This window comes from Mustela lutreola, chromosome 5 (genome assembly GCF_030435805.1).
Source record: "Mustela lutreola isolate mMusLut2 chromosome 5, mMusLut2.pri, whole genome shotgun sequence".
Lineage (NCBI taxonomy): Eukaryota > Metazoa > Chordata > Mammalia > Carnivora > Mustelidae > Mustela > Mustela lutreola.
The window spans coordinates 48,495,001-48,510,247 of NC_081294.1; the positions used below are offsets into that span (position 1 = coordinate 48,495,001).

The following is a 15,247-nucleotide window of genomic DNA, read 5'->3' on the forward strand; positions in this document are numbered from 1 at the left end:
AGGTCTACACTGAGTCAAGGGGAAGTAGAAAGGTAGTATCTAGAGATGCCGCCTGGAAGCGGTGGGGTGGGAGGAGGGCTGCTCTGTAGGACAGTCCTTACCAGGCCCCCACAGCTGCTGGCACTGCTCCTGGTAGGTGAGGCACATGCCATTGTAGCAGTAGGCCTGGCCGCCCTCACAGGGGGTGCCGTCCATCTGGTAGAAGTTGGTGGGGCAATGCGGAGACGTGCCCGTGCAGAATTCTGGGAGGTCGCACTGCCGTGCCTGCTCACGGCACAGGGTCCCAGGCGCCAGCAGCTGAACCGAGAGGAGCAAGAGGGGAAAAAACAGTCAGTCTCCTGCATGTCCTCAACCCAACCAGCAAAGGACTCGTGGGCATCCCTGTCGTGGAACAGAGTTTCCCTTTTCCATTATCCCAGGCACCGTTCGCATGACCTCATTAGCTTCAACCATCATCGGCCTTTTAAGATGAATAATGACTTAAAGGTTTTCAAAGATGCTAGCTCATTTCCTCTTCTTTGCAGTTTTAAGAACTAGGTAAGACTAATGTTTAGGCAACAATTTACAGTTTACTAAGTGCTTTAGTAAGAATGGTTACTTTTATGGAGCTCCCACTTAATGGCCAGTAAGAATATTACCTCATTTACTTTTCCTGAGAGTTCTGCATAACATACAGTTCTCCCTATTTTACAGATGATGAAACCTGAGGCAGAAGAGGTTAAGCGAGGTATTGAGAAGTCTACTGGTCAGTAAGTGGCTGAAGAGCCAGGCCCACTAATAGAATCACACGAATGTGCGCGCCCACACACACACACACACACACACCATTCACACAACACCCCCGAGTTTACAAAGCACTTGAGCAGCAATATATCCCCATTACTGAGCCAAGCACTGGGCTAAGTTACACATTCTGATCCCATGTGAGCCTCACAATATCCATGAGCCAGATGCTGTCATTTGCCTCTTGGTGGAGATAAAATAATAACCTGATCGATAGCGCAACAGTGGGCAATGGTAAAGACGAAGTTTCCCATCTGAGTCTTCCCGTGTCCCTGGGTGGTCAGTGGGTCCGTGTTATTAACACTCCTCCCACTTCGCAGATAAGGAACCTAGACCCACATGGTTAGTAGGCGGCCCCAGATTGCACCAGAGGATTTGAACGGAAGGTGTCGGGCTCCAAGCCTCATGTTTCTGCACATACTTCTCTCTAGAGAATCTTTTCTGAGAACCAAACTGAATGGGCATTGTCCATGCTTATTCTCCGGCCCTTGTCCGAGCCTCAAAGGACTCCACCCAGCACAACCTCCACGGGGAGATGCCAAGTCTACCCTGGAGTCAAACTAGATGGGGAGTTTCCCCAGGCCTGTAAGGAAAGCTACATCTGAGAAGAGGCCCTCCCTACTCCCAGGGCACCCCATACCACCCACAAGGCCTTCCCAGGAGAGAAGGCAGAGAATGGCCCCGCTGAACAGTCTGCTGAAAGCACAGAGCCTCGGCTGCCAGGGCAGACCCTGGTGATGCGTGGAGGAGGAAGAGGCAGGACGTGTCTCTGCCACCACAGCACGAGGGAGGTGGAGAGGATGCACCTGGTGCCAGCCTGCCTGGCTTCAGATCGCAGCTCCTTAACCAGCAGTGGGGCCTGGGGCAGCTGCTTAACCTCTCTGGGTTAGCGCAGAGTCAACGGGGATAACCACCTTTTCCTGGGATTGTTACAAGGACTGCCTTCAAACAGAGCACCGGAACAGTATCTAGCACATAACGAGCACTTGGCAAGTAGGGGATGGAAGCGTAGGTCCAGAGTCCTAGCCAAACTTTGGGGCCCGACGGGGTTCTGACTTTTCAGATTTCAGAAAGTAGACATTACACACGTGTACACACATATGTACGTATATGCATTCGCACATTACATGTGTCTATTATATGACCGCCCCAGGAAGGCCTGGGGTTATACTTTATAATCAAACACATTAATTTTTCTGCAGCACAATAGAAATATTCATTTTGAGTGTATCTTTCTTAAAAAAAGACTGTCATTATGTCAATTCAGGTAAAATTTGCCACCAAATGTGTGAAGAAATTTTTTTTCCGGTTTTTAGAATTTTCTGAATTTCAGAATTACAGATAAGAGATTGTAGAGCAATAGTGGCAATGAGTAGCAATACCTTCCACATCGCTACTAGGCGTGTAGGCTCCAGAAGCAGGGAAGCATGGTTCAGCCCCTCCTGGCCGTGGGACTGGGGGTCAGCCACTTATTCCCTGAGCCCCAGTTTACTCATCTTAAAGTGAGGAGGATGTTAATAGACGTCTCGTGGGACTTTTGTGAGGATTGAATGAGATAATATATATAATATATATCTCTGCATAGTCCCTGGCAGCTAATAAGAAGTCCATCGATATTAATCAAAATTAGGTCGATTATTACTAGGAGCTCCAAATGAAATCAACCCTACTCTCTCTGAACACTTACTTTAAGAGAAAAAAAAAAAAGTCTTCCTTCCATAAAACAAAGTCAGGGAGATAGACCATAAGAGACTCTAAATGATAGGAGACAAACTGAGGGTTGCTGGAGGGAAGGGGGGTGGAATGGGGTAACTGAGTGACAGTTACCCCATTAAGGAAGGCTCGTGATGTAATGATCACTGGGGGTCATAGACAACTGATGATCACCGAACTCTACCTCTGAAACGAAGAATACACTATATGTGAATTAGCTAAATTTAAATAAAATAAAGTTTTAATAAATGGATAAATAAAGTTGGTCTTCCATCTTCCAGGTAGCACAGCCCTCTGGGATGACTTGAAGCCAGTGAGGCACGGTACGGGAAATAGTAAACTTTATCCGGGGAGTCAGCCCAGCTGCGTGTTCCTGAAACTCGGCCGACACCACTTCCCCAGGATGGAGGCTGAGTCCCAGCCATTAGCCCACAGCAGAGCACTGAGCTGTCGGATCAGAACCCTGGGGTTCTGGGGGCAGTGGGGTGGGAAAAGGGCCTCTTACCTTACACCGGTGACAGCAGGCGCCGTGGGCACACTCAGCCCCTTCCCTCAGGGTGCAATTCGAGGCATTGCAGCACGGGTTTTTACATTCCTGCAGGGGCGGAGGGTATGGTCATGAGGCTCTGGCGCAGCTGAGCAGGGAGACTGGTGGGGTGAAGCCCTTCCCCCACCTCCCACACTTCCCCACCCCTGCCCCACATGCCCCTGGGGCCCAAGCTCCCTAGAAAATCTTTACCACAAAATTCACTTTATAGGTTTATTATGAAGCTCGTGTATATTAATCACAGAAAATATACAAAGACACAATCATCAGTAACATCACAACATAGACACACATTTTGTAAATATTCACACACAAAATGTGCTCATGCCCTCCCCGCCCCCACACTCGTGGGCCTGATATCCCATAAGAAAAGGCCACCGAAAGCAAAGGCCAGGCTGGAACAATCTGAGTCCTGAGACCTGCTTCCCCAGACTGCTCTCCCCACCTGCTGCTCTTCCTCACCCTTCACTGGCCTGGACCGTTCTGGAACAGAACGTCTTTATAGGTTCTTCCTTCTTGCCTTATGGGTCCTGATGTGCTGATGTACAGCATGAAATCTAAAAAGATGCTGAAACATCCCAATGACCCCGAGTGTCCTTATCACTCTCCTGCTATATTCGTAGGCCTATCCTAAGCCGCTTGACAATGTGCCAGGCCCCCTAGGTCCACCACAGCACTGTGAGGCATGATTACAGCCATTTCACAGATGGGGAAATGGAGCTCAGACAAGTCCTATGCTGGCAGGCACACACCTAGCAAGTGCTGAGGCTGAAGTTAAGCCGTGTCTGCCTGGGGCGTGTCCCAAGCTTATGAATCATATCATAACCTTAACCGCCCAGCTCTGGCAGGGAGAGACATATCCCATGCCCTGCTATGATATCCATCCATTTGTTTCCCTAAGAGAAGGAAGAGGCTGCTTTCCTTCCATTAATCTCCCACTGTCATGGGCTCCAGGCAGGGTTTCCTCCCACTTCAGGGTCGGGTTCCTCCTCTAGCTGAAGTGTGCTTTCTCTCCCTGTGCTCCTCAGGAACTACTAACGTTGCCTTCAGATATGGGGTCAGAAGTCACATGCCCACCTGAGTAGGGCAGCTGCTCTCACAATGCAGGTGCTCACAGCACATACCACTGGCCCTCCTAAGCCTCTACCAGAGATTGTACTCACATGCTTTTGCATTATTTGGTCAATGTATGTTTTCCCCACTAGATGATATGCTCCACAAGGACAGGAACCCTGTCTGTTTTTGCTACCCATCCTGTCCCTAACACCCAACATAGTGCCCCACGCTCAGTAAGTACTTGCTGAACACAAGCCAGTTGGCTGAGCCCACTCGCAGACTGCTCCTCAACTCCACCGGACCCTCCATTGTAAGAGGGCTGACTCCCTCCTTTCTGATGGGTCTGGATCGATCTCTCTGAACTCGTGGTGGTGGGAGTGGCAGAGCCTTTAATTAGTTTTTGTTTTATTAGGAAAGTTGGGTGCTGGCATTGGAGACAAAACTCAGGGGTGACTGGGTGGCTCAGTTAGTTGAGCATCTGACTCTTGGTTTCAGCTTAGATCATGATCTCAGGGTCGTGAGATCGATTCCTATGTCAGGCTCTGAACTGAGCATGGAGTCTGGCTTAAGACTCTCTCTCCCCGCAAACCCTTGCTCTCTCTTTCTCTCTCTCAAAATAAAAACAATACAAAAACCAAAAATCAAACCATAGAGAAGGTTATAACATCAAACAGTCATATACAAACCCTTAGTCTCCCCTACACACAGTTGACTGTTTTGCATACATTAACGTACATATTTCATCCTTCAGAAAATAGACATGAAACCGTCCAGTTCTCCTTTTTTGCAGAACAACACACATCTGGCAAAAATGACAGAGCTATGCTGCATGCCCACCAGTTTGAAGATCAGAAGGAACTACAGAGCTTGAACACAAAAAGTTCTGTTCCTTCTTCCTGTGGCAGCCCTTTCTAGACCTAACAGTACCTCCTACCTCCTCTTTCAATCCTCTCTTCTCCAGCCTAAAGAGCACACGCTTGTTACTTTAAGCCTCCTCAAGGCCCAGGTTCAAGTTCATGTGTCCAACTGTGTGGCCTCTAGAATAAAGTTTGTGCAGCTGGAGGACCAAGAGGCCATCTGTAACTGCACTGGGGAGGAGATGATGGGTTTTGGTTAGACCAGATACACTCACAAGGTAGGTGGACATCACCAGGGCTGACCTCAATCTGAACGTGTCTGCACAAATGGTCCATATTGAAGTCTTACTCCCCACATCTGATTTGTGATGGGGTGTTTGATAGCCATGCGTATGTGGGAAATGCCTAAGACTAAGAAGTGGTCAGTTGCATTCTCCTTGACGCAAAGATTCGAAACCAGTGCACACTCTCCCCTTGCCCCTAGCATTACCATGACACCTTACCTCTTCCTCCCCACAGTCACATTCTTCCCCATCTTCCAGGTACCCATTCCCACACCTCCGGCCTCCATACAGCGTCCTGGTGTCTGGCATATTGGAGAGACACATCCCACCGCCTGACTGCAGATACCTGTCCAGCTCCTTCCTGTTGCAGCCATTGAACACTCTTGGAAAGGGATGCCTGGCAGAGAGTAAGGCTGGAGTCAGCTGGGATCTGAGCACCAGGAGGCCAGAACAGTCTCAGTCCTACCACCCATGAGGCCGATTCCACCTAGACTTAGACCCCCATAGTCCCAGGCACACGTGTTCTGTCCCCTTAGAACATCACAGATACATTATCTTACAATTGTTTCTCAGCACCCCATGACGTTCTTTTTTCCCTCACTGTGCATGGAGGAGGTAAGTGAAAATCAGAAGCAGCAATTTCTGCCCTTTGTAGGAAAGGGTGCCATAAATAAAGGGTAATTGAATAGGTTATAATAGGTTTCCTGAGTTTTAGAGCTGAGCAGAATACTAGCCAATCCAAACTTTCCTGAAGCTGTTATTAGATGGAGATTTTCTTGGAACAAAAGAACAGGCCAAAAAAAGCCAAGATCATGGGTTTAATTTCTTCACTGGGGCCGGGGATCTTATGACCTCTATTCTAAGGATACAGGCAGCACTCCAAACTCAACCAGCAATTTACATATGCATAGTTTTATCACAAGATTATGAAAGGTGCCGAGTCCTTTCATTGGAAAAGAAAAAAGAATCAGAAGTCATACATTCTCTAGCATTGGGTCAGTACCACAATTTAGGTCTGTAAAGGAAGAGTTATCCTGTCCGCAATGCACTAAACCAACTAGAGGTTAACCCCTTCCATTGTCCGTTCTGTCATAAGGCATTTGTGGCCAAAAATTTTTAAACTACTTTAGTAGTTTATGTTTGCGTATAGTTTAAAACAAAATGGAGTAATAATTAATATCACTCCCAACCATATGACTATAAACACGCTTCTTAGATTGAGAGAGAAAGGGGTGGCCTTAACCGTGAGCTCTGAGGGAGTTGAGCACGACCCGTGGAGTTGTATTTTGCACATCAACATCATCCTTTGTATGTCACAGCCAAGAAGTGACAGACAAACACTGAACACTGGAACCCCAAGAGAGTTGCATTTCCTCTTAGGGTCACTGAAACACCACTTCCTAAGGAGCATAAGCAGGCTCTAACAGCTTGGGGTAGAGGGAACACAAACTCCCACCACGATACCTTCCAAAGAGTGACTCAGGTCTTGGTAGAACCCAATGGGTCTTGGAAGAACCCAATGCCCTCTGCTGCACGAGTTCAGATACTAAATATTAAGAGTTGTAACTAAGAATTGTCAGTGTTAACAGAATTTTCTTTCAAAAGCTCTGGTTTAAAAAACCCCTCACAGATACAGGGAGACGTAGCTGGCTTGCTCTTGTTCCTCATGGTAAATGCAACCTGTAAATTCCCTGAGGGAATTTATGTGGGCATGGATGTTCCCTGTCCTTTTCCTTTTTGTGCAGGCTACATCAGAACTTTGAGTCAGCACTGACCAAGTTCCCTTGAGATGAAGGGACTTAAGGGTTGGGGCTGTTCAAAACGAGTCCTCTTCAAAAATTCATGAAGTGAAAAGGATACATGGGGTCAGGCCAATTTTCCAGCTGAAGACCCTAAGACAGAAATTAAATATATCTAGGGGTCCACCAGCACCAAACCACCTGCTACCGACCTAGAGCTCCTTGCACACATTTGCTTTCTTGGTTCTCTTCCAATTTCTTTGTCGTCAACCACATTTCTCTCCAAAGCCCCCGCAAGAGCTATGACAGAGGCTCCTAGGGCCCATGGGGAGGAACACTCAGGTTGTAGCATCCTCACAGGCTCTGTTCTCCCCACCTTGCCGTCCAACTCACCCGGTGGCAGCCGCCATGATGCACCCGCCATCAGCCGCGCTGGCCGAGCAGCAGTCCGCGGAATCGTGGCTCATGCCAAAGTTGTGGCCCATCTCGTGGGCCATGGTGGCGGCCACGCCGATGGCATTCTCGGAGTGGTCCTGCCCAAGGAGAGAGTTCAGGTCAAGAAGACATCTCTCCCTGCTCCCTGGGTCTGTCTTTTCTTAGCCAGGCCTCACAGCTGCCCACTGATTCCACGATCAGCGTGTACAGACTCCGTGATGGAAGCCTGTGCTTTTAACCGTCATGCTACATCTGTGGTAAAGGGGCGTGGACAGACAGATGGGAGAGAAGGCCTCCTTGACATCTACTTCACAGGTCAGAAACGAGTCATCCAAACAGCCCCACAGAGCCAGAGAGAACTTCAAAAGAAGGCTGGAATTTCCCAACCATGACTTTGAGACAGGCTCTTGTTTCATAATGATATGCATAATAACATAAAACCTAGGATAAAGAATATTTTTAAATCTCTACTATCTTACTATTCTCTAGTCCCTGGTTTGGAATACCTGAGAGATCTAGCGACATCACTAGATGTCATCATGTAGGGCTCTCCTGAGCTTGAAAACTGGGGATAAATTATAATAAATGAAAATTTACCCCTGGATACTTCCATCTCTTAGAATTTAGTGATTTCGTTTTAAACAACTGCCATACTTGATGTCAAGGGTTTTTTTCCCTGCAATCATATCTATATCTATATCTATATCTATATCTATATATATATATATATTCCACCCCCCCCCCCCCACACACACAAGACAACCTCCTGTCCTATAAGGCAGTTTTCTGTCTTCTACAGCATCAACATCCTGGCGGAGACTCACCATGTTGACTCCTCCAGACTGGTACACGGAGCACATGGCCATGAGGGGGGCCAGCCCGATGGTGGTGCCGTGGAAAGACATGCCCCTGCAGGAAGGAACAAGAGAAGGTCATTCAGATGGCAGCTGTGAGGGCTGTTCCTCTGTGCCCAGGAGCAGGCAGCCATCATGGTATTCCTTGGCCCTGCTGCCATTCCCAGATCATTGCCAAGGAGAGACCCCAGTGTTCTAGGCCAGCTGGACAACTTCCAGGTCACCACACCTCTCCCTTCCTGCCACCTACTCTCTCACTGTTCCAGAGAACTAGAAAGGGCAAAAGGCCACTTTTTCCCACAGTATGCCCAGAGCCCCATTCCCTGGAAGGAAATGGGCAGGGTTCATAAAGCTGCATCCCATTCCTGCTGCAGAGGAAAAGGTCAGAGGGAGGGGCTGAGGAAGAGTGGCACAGGTTCTGACTCTTAAGTGACTCATGACCACTTCTGCCAGCTGCCAGGGTCCCGTGCCATACCCTCGGCTCTGCGGTATGCGGGACAGGGCGGGTGGAGGGACTGGGCAGCAGCTGTGGGGGCTGATGCTTCATTTCCACATCACTTTGGGACCCAAGAAACAGATGTGTCCCATCAGGAGCCTAGGAAAATGCAGCTGGGTGCAAAGATGAGCCGTTTCTGCCTTTGTTTTGCAATGGCGATGCAAACCTGCCAACAGCCAGCGACACTCCCCCCGGCTCAATCCATCCCTCTCTCAGCTGTATCCAACCAGGGCAGGGGAGAGGGAATGAACAAAACACCAGTATTCTCGTGCACGCCAAAAACAGGGAATTTATTTAAAGGATCTACATGGAAGCTCATTACGTGGGGCTCTCATAGCTCCCTGTTTGTCTTCTCATTTAGACCATGAGAACTTGAGGGCCAAGATGGCCTTATTTCTTTGGGGGGATCACCAGAACTTAGCATAGAATCTGACACATAGGGGGCACTGAATAAGTGTTTGCTGAATTGAAGGCAGATTCTTCTTCAGAGAAACAATTTGCAAGAAAACACATAAAATACAAGCAAATCTCTATGAAGCCCCAAAGGTTATTTTATAAACTTAGAAATGGCCTTAAGGAAGTCTTGCTGGACATCTGGATTCAAGGTTTTGCCCAAAGCAGGGCACCAGGCTTCCAAAATTCAGGCAAAACCCCAAAATCTCCTAGGTGAATGTACCATTGTGAAATAACCATAGCCCAGATTTTTGGTACAGTTATTTCTCCAGTTCTTTTAAAGACTTTTTTTTTTTTTTTTTTAATTTGACAGAGGGAGAAAGAGAGCACAAGCATAGGGAGCTGCAGAGGGAGAGGGAGAAGCAGGGTCCTCACTGAGCAGGGAGCAGGATGCAGGGCTCAACCAGGACCCTGGGATCATGACCTGAGGTGAAGGCAGATGCCTAACCCACTGAGCCACCCGGGTGCCCTCCCCATTTCTTTTAAAGAAGCAACAAATGTTTAAATGATTGTTGATTCAGAAAGATTTTTTAGGGAACAAAAGGAAATAGCTTTACTATGTAATGTGCCTTTTCTTATAACCGTCTCAGAACACCTTTTGAAGTTAACACTAAAAATACCAGATATTCGCACCTCCCGCACCCCTGGGGGACTTCAGGGGCCCTCATGACCACCAACACTATCCTTTTCTCTCCGGAACTGAAGAAGTTCCAGCACAACTCCCCCCACCCCGATGTCTCCCTCCCCTCCAACGCACTATCTGCCTCTTGAAGCCCTTCCGGCTCTTGGTGCTGAACCCCTGGGAACAAAGTGAAGGGCAAGCTGAGGAAGCTACAGCTTTGGCAGAAGATGAGCGTGCATTCTACAACGAAGCACCATGAGGACCAAAGGGAGCCCCTTAGGCTGTTTGGAAGCAGCCCCTGATGGTCAGTCACTTCCCAAATACACGTCCTGCTGTTTCAGATGGTCAACAGAATGTGTGTAAGTCTCAGCTTCTCACCTAGGTCGTCAGCACTTCTTGGGGTTGTTCTGACTCTTAGGGTTTTAGTATTTTCCTGGGTGTCCTGGCAGCAGAGCCCATGTCTGAGAAATAAGGATTGTTTGGACCAGAGTGGCAGGATGGCTAGGACCACCCACACTGAGCACCGGGTGGGCGGGGGAGGGCGGCACAGGGTGCCCACACTGCAGGCACGTGCTGTGCAGCCAGCCCCGAGGAGACACACATGCACGAAGGCCACGTACGTGATTAACTGGGCGTTGTCATGGTTCTTCTGGGTGAGCAGCTTGCGCCTCCAACTGAGAAATGACCAGAGAGTAGAGTAGGGGTTCTCCGAAACTTCACACATATTCCCATGCGTCCAGACTTCCAAGCCCACGAGCGCAATCCGGATGTTCAAGGATCGATAAAACTGAAAACGCACACAGAGAGCCACGGCATCAGCAGTGACCACCACCCTGAGATTTACATGCCCCTTCCTAGGCTCGGCATTCAGAGTGGATCCCAGATTTCTCTTTGGCACATGCCCCCCCCGGGCATGGGGGGCGACAGGGGCTGTGAGTCACATTTCTCAGGAGAGAGCAGTGAGACCCTGAGAAAGATGGCCAACGTTGTGCAGGCAGAGCTGGGGTCACTTAGCTTGGAGGAAGGATAGGGCACAGGACACAGACTTGCTTCCGCACGTGGACAGGGCTATCCTGTGTAGACAGCATCAATGCTGTCTCTAAACTGCTCCTAAAGTGGGGCGTGGCCAATAGGTATGACAGACAGAAGACTCGTTTAATTTTAAAATAGGGGGAAAAAAAAATCCTTGTAACTAAAGTTAGTCATAAGGAAACTCAGAGCTAAGCTGTGCTGTTGTCTGTGATAAGGACCCTGGGCCCAGGCATCCAGCACAATCCTCTCTCCCAGTTCCTTACATGGTTACTTATCTTTTTTATACATGTCTAAAAAGTTCTGTTATACAAAATTCCTCTTAAACATTGAGATGTAACTTACATAACATAAAATCTACCCAGTTGGGGGGCGTACAGATCAATATTTTTAGTAAATTTACCAAGCTGTAAGATGATCACCACAATCCAATTAGAGTATTTTCATCACACCGAGAAAGACCCCCATGTCCACTGACTGTCTTTTCCTATTTTCACCCCCAGACCCAGGAGATCACTCATCTGCTTCCTGCCGCGACAGATTTACCCTTTCTAGATGTTTCCTCTAACCAGAACGACCAGACCACACATGAGGTCTCTGTGTCTGACTTTCCTCACTCAGCGTGTTTTTGAGATTCCTCTCCCTCATGGCCTCTTTATCACTTTGTCCTTCGTTCTATGGCTAAACAGTATTTCGCTGTATGGATATGCTGGACTGTAGATGGATGCATTACTGTGTGGGGTCTCCTACACCTTGAGAGATGCTCATTCGCAAGTTTCCTTTCTCGCCCCTGGAGGTGTTCGGACTTTGTCACAAATGCCACGAACAAGTGGCCAGCATTAGGCTGCAAAGGTCCCAGATCACCTCTCGAGTTCTGTCCAGAGATCCTGAAATTCTAGAAACGAGACCTGACTCTCAGGTTCCTTCAGAGGAGGGCGACACCTGGGCTTTGTGATGTGGTCTCTTTCATCTCCTACACGTACACACAGGAAGAGGGTTCTCTGCAAAGCTAAGTGCCACCGGAAGGCACAGGTCCCAGGGATTCTTTGGCCTACCCTAGAGATTACTGAGGCAGTTACTCTGAAAACAAAATTGCACGGAAACCCAGATCTCATGAGCAGAAGACACCATCTTAATCCAAAATTGGTGGGTAGTGTGGCAGCTAAAAACAACAATCGTCACTTCGATGTTTATTGAGCACATTCTATGTCCCAAGCACGGAAGCTTAGGAAAGTTCAGTGACTGACCCAGAGTCTCAGCAGGAGGACGGTGGAGGCGGGATTAAGGCCTAGACAATGAGATCGGATCTCGGAATCACTCAAGCCCCTCTTGACTTCGGGGCCAGCGTATTCACAGATCTAGAGAATCATCTTGCCCCCAAGAAGCTGTGGCCTAAGATGGGTTCCAGCTTTGGTGAAAGAGCAGTTGATTGCCAAGGAAATTCTGATTTTCCCGTTTTTGTGCCAGGTCAATTGTTACAGGAAATAAAGGGTTTTATTTAGGATTCCAATTTGAACTTGCTTCATGAGGGAGCTTTTAAGGACTTAAACTTGGCTTTTTTCACAGTTAAGGAAAAACATTTTGGATTGGGTTCCTGATTCAGCAAATTTAGTGCAGTTCATTCCAGTTTTAGTTCAACAACAGTTCAGTTCATGTAGCTGGGTCAGCAAGCCTCAGAAGTGCCTTCCTTCACCCCAGCCACAGTGACTAAAATCAGCTGCTCAGGAGAAAATCAAGCCCAGAAGGGACCAGCTAAGCAAGGCTTGGGGCTTCACATAAGGGCTGAGGCATAGTGTTGCCTCTCCCACTTTTCATCAGCACCCTTGGTTCTACCCCTGCAGACCAGCTGGAGAGTTCACAAAGGGGAGACCCAGCCAAGCTTCCCACCTGCTGGGTCTCGAGAACAATAGACACCACATGGGTGAGAACAGGGTCTGCCTCCTGTCTACCCCCCAGGAAATGAGCTTCTCTTGTTTTCCCAGATGTTGAGTGTTTGGGATGTAGGATCATTTAAATGTTATTGTTGAGTGAACTGAGAGCTAGAGAGAGGACTGAGCTGTGTCCCTGGAGGCCTTCCTTCCAGGAAATGCTCATGACTTTCACCTGTCACCAGTGTTTCCAGAGCCATCTAGGGCAAAACAAAAACATAGACCACAGACTCTCCCGCCTGATGACTTCAGAGTGCTATCACATTTGCTTGTAAATCCATTTAAAAAATTTTTTTTTTAAAGTTCTCTTCTTGATCTTCTAATGTTTAGAAAAAAATAATTTCTCCTTTGGACCTGGGCTCCATGAATCCCGAACAGGCCCAGAGCTGCAGAAGCACTGCGAATGCACTGAAATTGTACAATAAATGTTTTCAGATTCTTAGAGACCTGTGACCTTGAACATATTAAATTCTAGTTTTAAAAACTATTTACTACTAGCCTGTCAAGAGTGTACTGTAATTTAAGGTTATCATTCTACTGCATTTTGCAGTATAACAAATGCCCTTTTTTATAAAAACAGTATTTCCAAGTCCCAGACCAGGATATTCTAGTAAAATTCAAGAATTTGGGTATTTTCTACAGGCATGTTTTAAAAGGGCCTGGTCTAGGAAAGTTAACCATTCATATTGTGTTTCTGAGTGAGAAATAATTTTAGAACCATTTTATAGATGAAGACCACATAGTCTTCATGACACATGAAGTGTATAGATAAAGACTCTATACTCAATTTTTAAGGCTTTGTACCTTTCCCATGCTCACCTACCTCAATTCTCCCTAACTCAGGAAACTTCTGGGCTTTATGCCTAGAAGGAACCTTAGAGAACCTTAAAGCTTTCTTCAGCTGGGCTCTTCCATGTCTTATGTTGCCTGGCAGCCATTTGCAGGGGTGAGGGGAAGGAGCAAGAGGACCGCACTCTGGATGCTCACCCCTGCTTTGAGAGTCCGTTTTTATCTTTTATATTAGACACGGCATAAGATTTCATTGAAAAGAAGAGTTCCACCAGAAAAACAAAAATTTTGAAAGCCACTGATTCAAGCCAGCCCCTCTACTTTGTAAATTTAAACATAACACAAAACTGCAACCCAAAGAAGATAAGCTCCCTGGCTAAGGTCACAGAGTTGAGAGCTTTGTTGTGACCACCCTGAGCCTCTATGGCATTGCTATTCCATTTCAGAGATTGGCTGTGGTGACCAATCCCTGAGGCAGCTCAGGTGCCATGCCACCTCCTGTTCTGTGGCCCCTCGGAGGTGCTGGCACCTTTCCCACAAAGTACACACCTGGTCTCACCTTATCAACGTAATTGGCGATCTCCATCAGCTTGTGTTTGGTGGCGTCCTGGTCTCGTCTATTCTTCTGAAACTAAATGGAACAAGCAGAGCTAGGTGAGGCCCAGAATCCCTTCCTGGACCCCATTTCTTGTCTTTCAGTGAGCTTTTATTTTCTCCAGGCTTCTATGAGAGCAGTTATTTTTATACAATTTCCTCTGTCCCCACACACTCCCTACAGTGTCAGCTCAGGGAGGGCAGAACCTGGGTCACAGTCATCTTGGTGTCCCTAGCTGCCAGCTCAGTGCCAGACACACAGTAGACAGGTCATAGTTGTAGAGTAAACTGGATTCTCTTCCTCCAGGCCTTGAAGTCAAACCCGTTCTCCAGTCCTCCAAATTACCAGGTCTCCTGCAAACTCTCATGGGGGCTTAGACGTGGGACCAGTCTGATCCTTGTGCTGGTCATCGCTCCAACATGAAGCCATCATCACAGGGATCTCATGAGGCCTCCCTACATGTGATCAATCATTACTGATCAAATTGCTGCTAAAAGCTGCCATGTGCAAGGCATTATGCTTGGCACTAGATAGGACACAGTGTGAGACCCTGGTACTGGTCCAGAGGACCCTCCATTAAAACAGAAAGAGAAGGGCACCTGGGGGGCTCAGTCGGTTGAGTGTCTGACTCTTGGTTTCCACTCAGGTCATGATCTCAGGGCTGTGAGATCAAGTCCTGCATCAGGCTCTGCACTCAACAGGGAGTCTGCTGGGAAGCCTCTCCCACTTCCTCTCCCTCCCCCTTCCCCTGCTTGCTCATTTGCTCTATCTCTCTAAAATAATCTTAAGAAGAGAAAGAAAGAAAGAAAGAAAGAAAGCCCAAAATAACAACAATGGCAGAATCCGTATTTAAGAAATACACAATTAAAATGGGCACATAAATAACGGCAATGGGAAGCCATGTGAATGACACACTTGGGGGCTGGCAACCAGGACCGTAAGACCTCGGCACACAGGATTCGTCTGACATGCCACTTGGATCGACTGGCAGGGCCTTCTACAGTGAGAAGAATTCTGAGACGGCATGGGGTTCAGCCGGAAAGAGTGTTGTGCTCGATTACAAATGT

General features: G+C 47.8%; 1 protein-coding gene across 1 annotated transcript in view; it reads right to left on the minus strand.

Moving 5' to 3' along the window:
• The window catches only part of ADAM19 (ADAM metallopeptidase domain 19), a 79,303-nt gene that overhangs the window by 15,482 nt on the left and 48,574 nt on the right, over nt 1–15,247 (minus strand). The window contains exons 8-14 of the mRNA XM_059174155.1: nt 14,145–14,216; nt 10,460–10,626; nt 8,239–8,323; nt 7,373–7,512; nt 5,460–5,637; nt 3,002–3,091; nt 102–297 (exon numbers count right to left, since the gene is read on the minus strand). Of these exons, the coding sequence (XP_059030138.1) occupies nt 102–297; nt 3,002–3,091; nt 5,460–5,637; nt 7,373–7,512; nt 8,239–8,323; nt 10,460–10,626; nt 14,145–14,216 (928 nt within the window). The remainder of the gene's footprint in view (nt 1–101; nt 298–3,001; nt 3,092–5,459; nt 5,638–7,372; nt 7,513–8,238; nt 8,324–10,459; nt 10,627–14,144; nt 14,217–15,247) is intronic.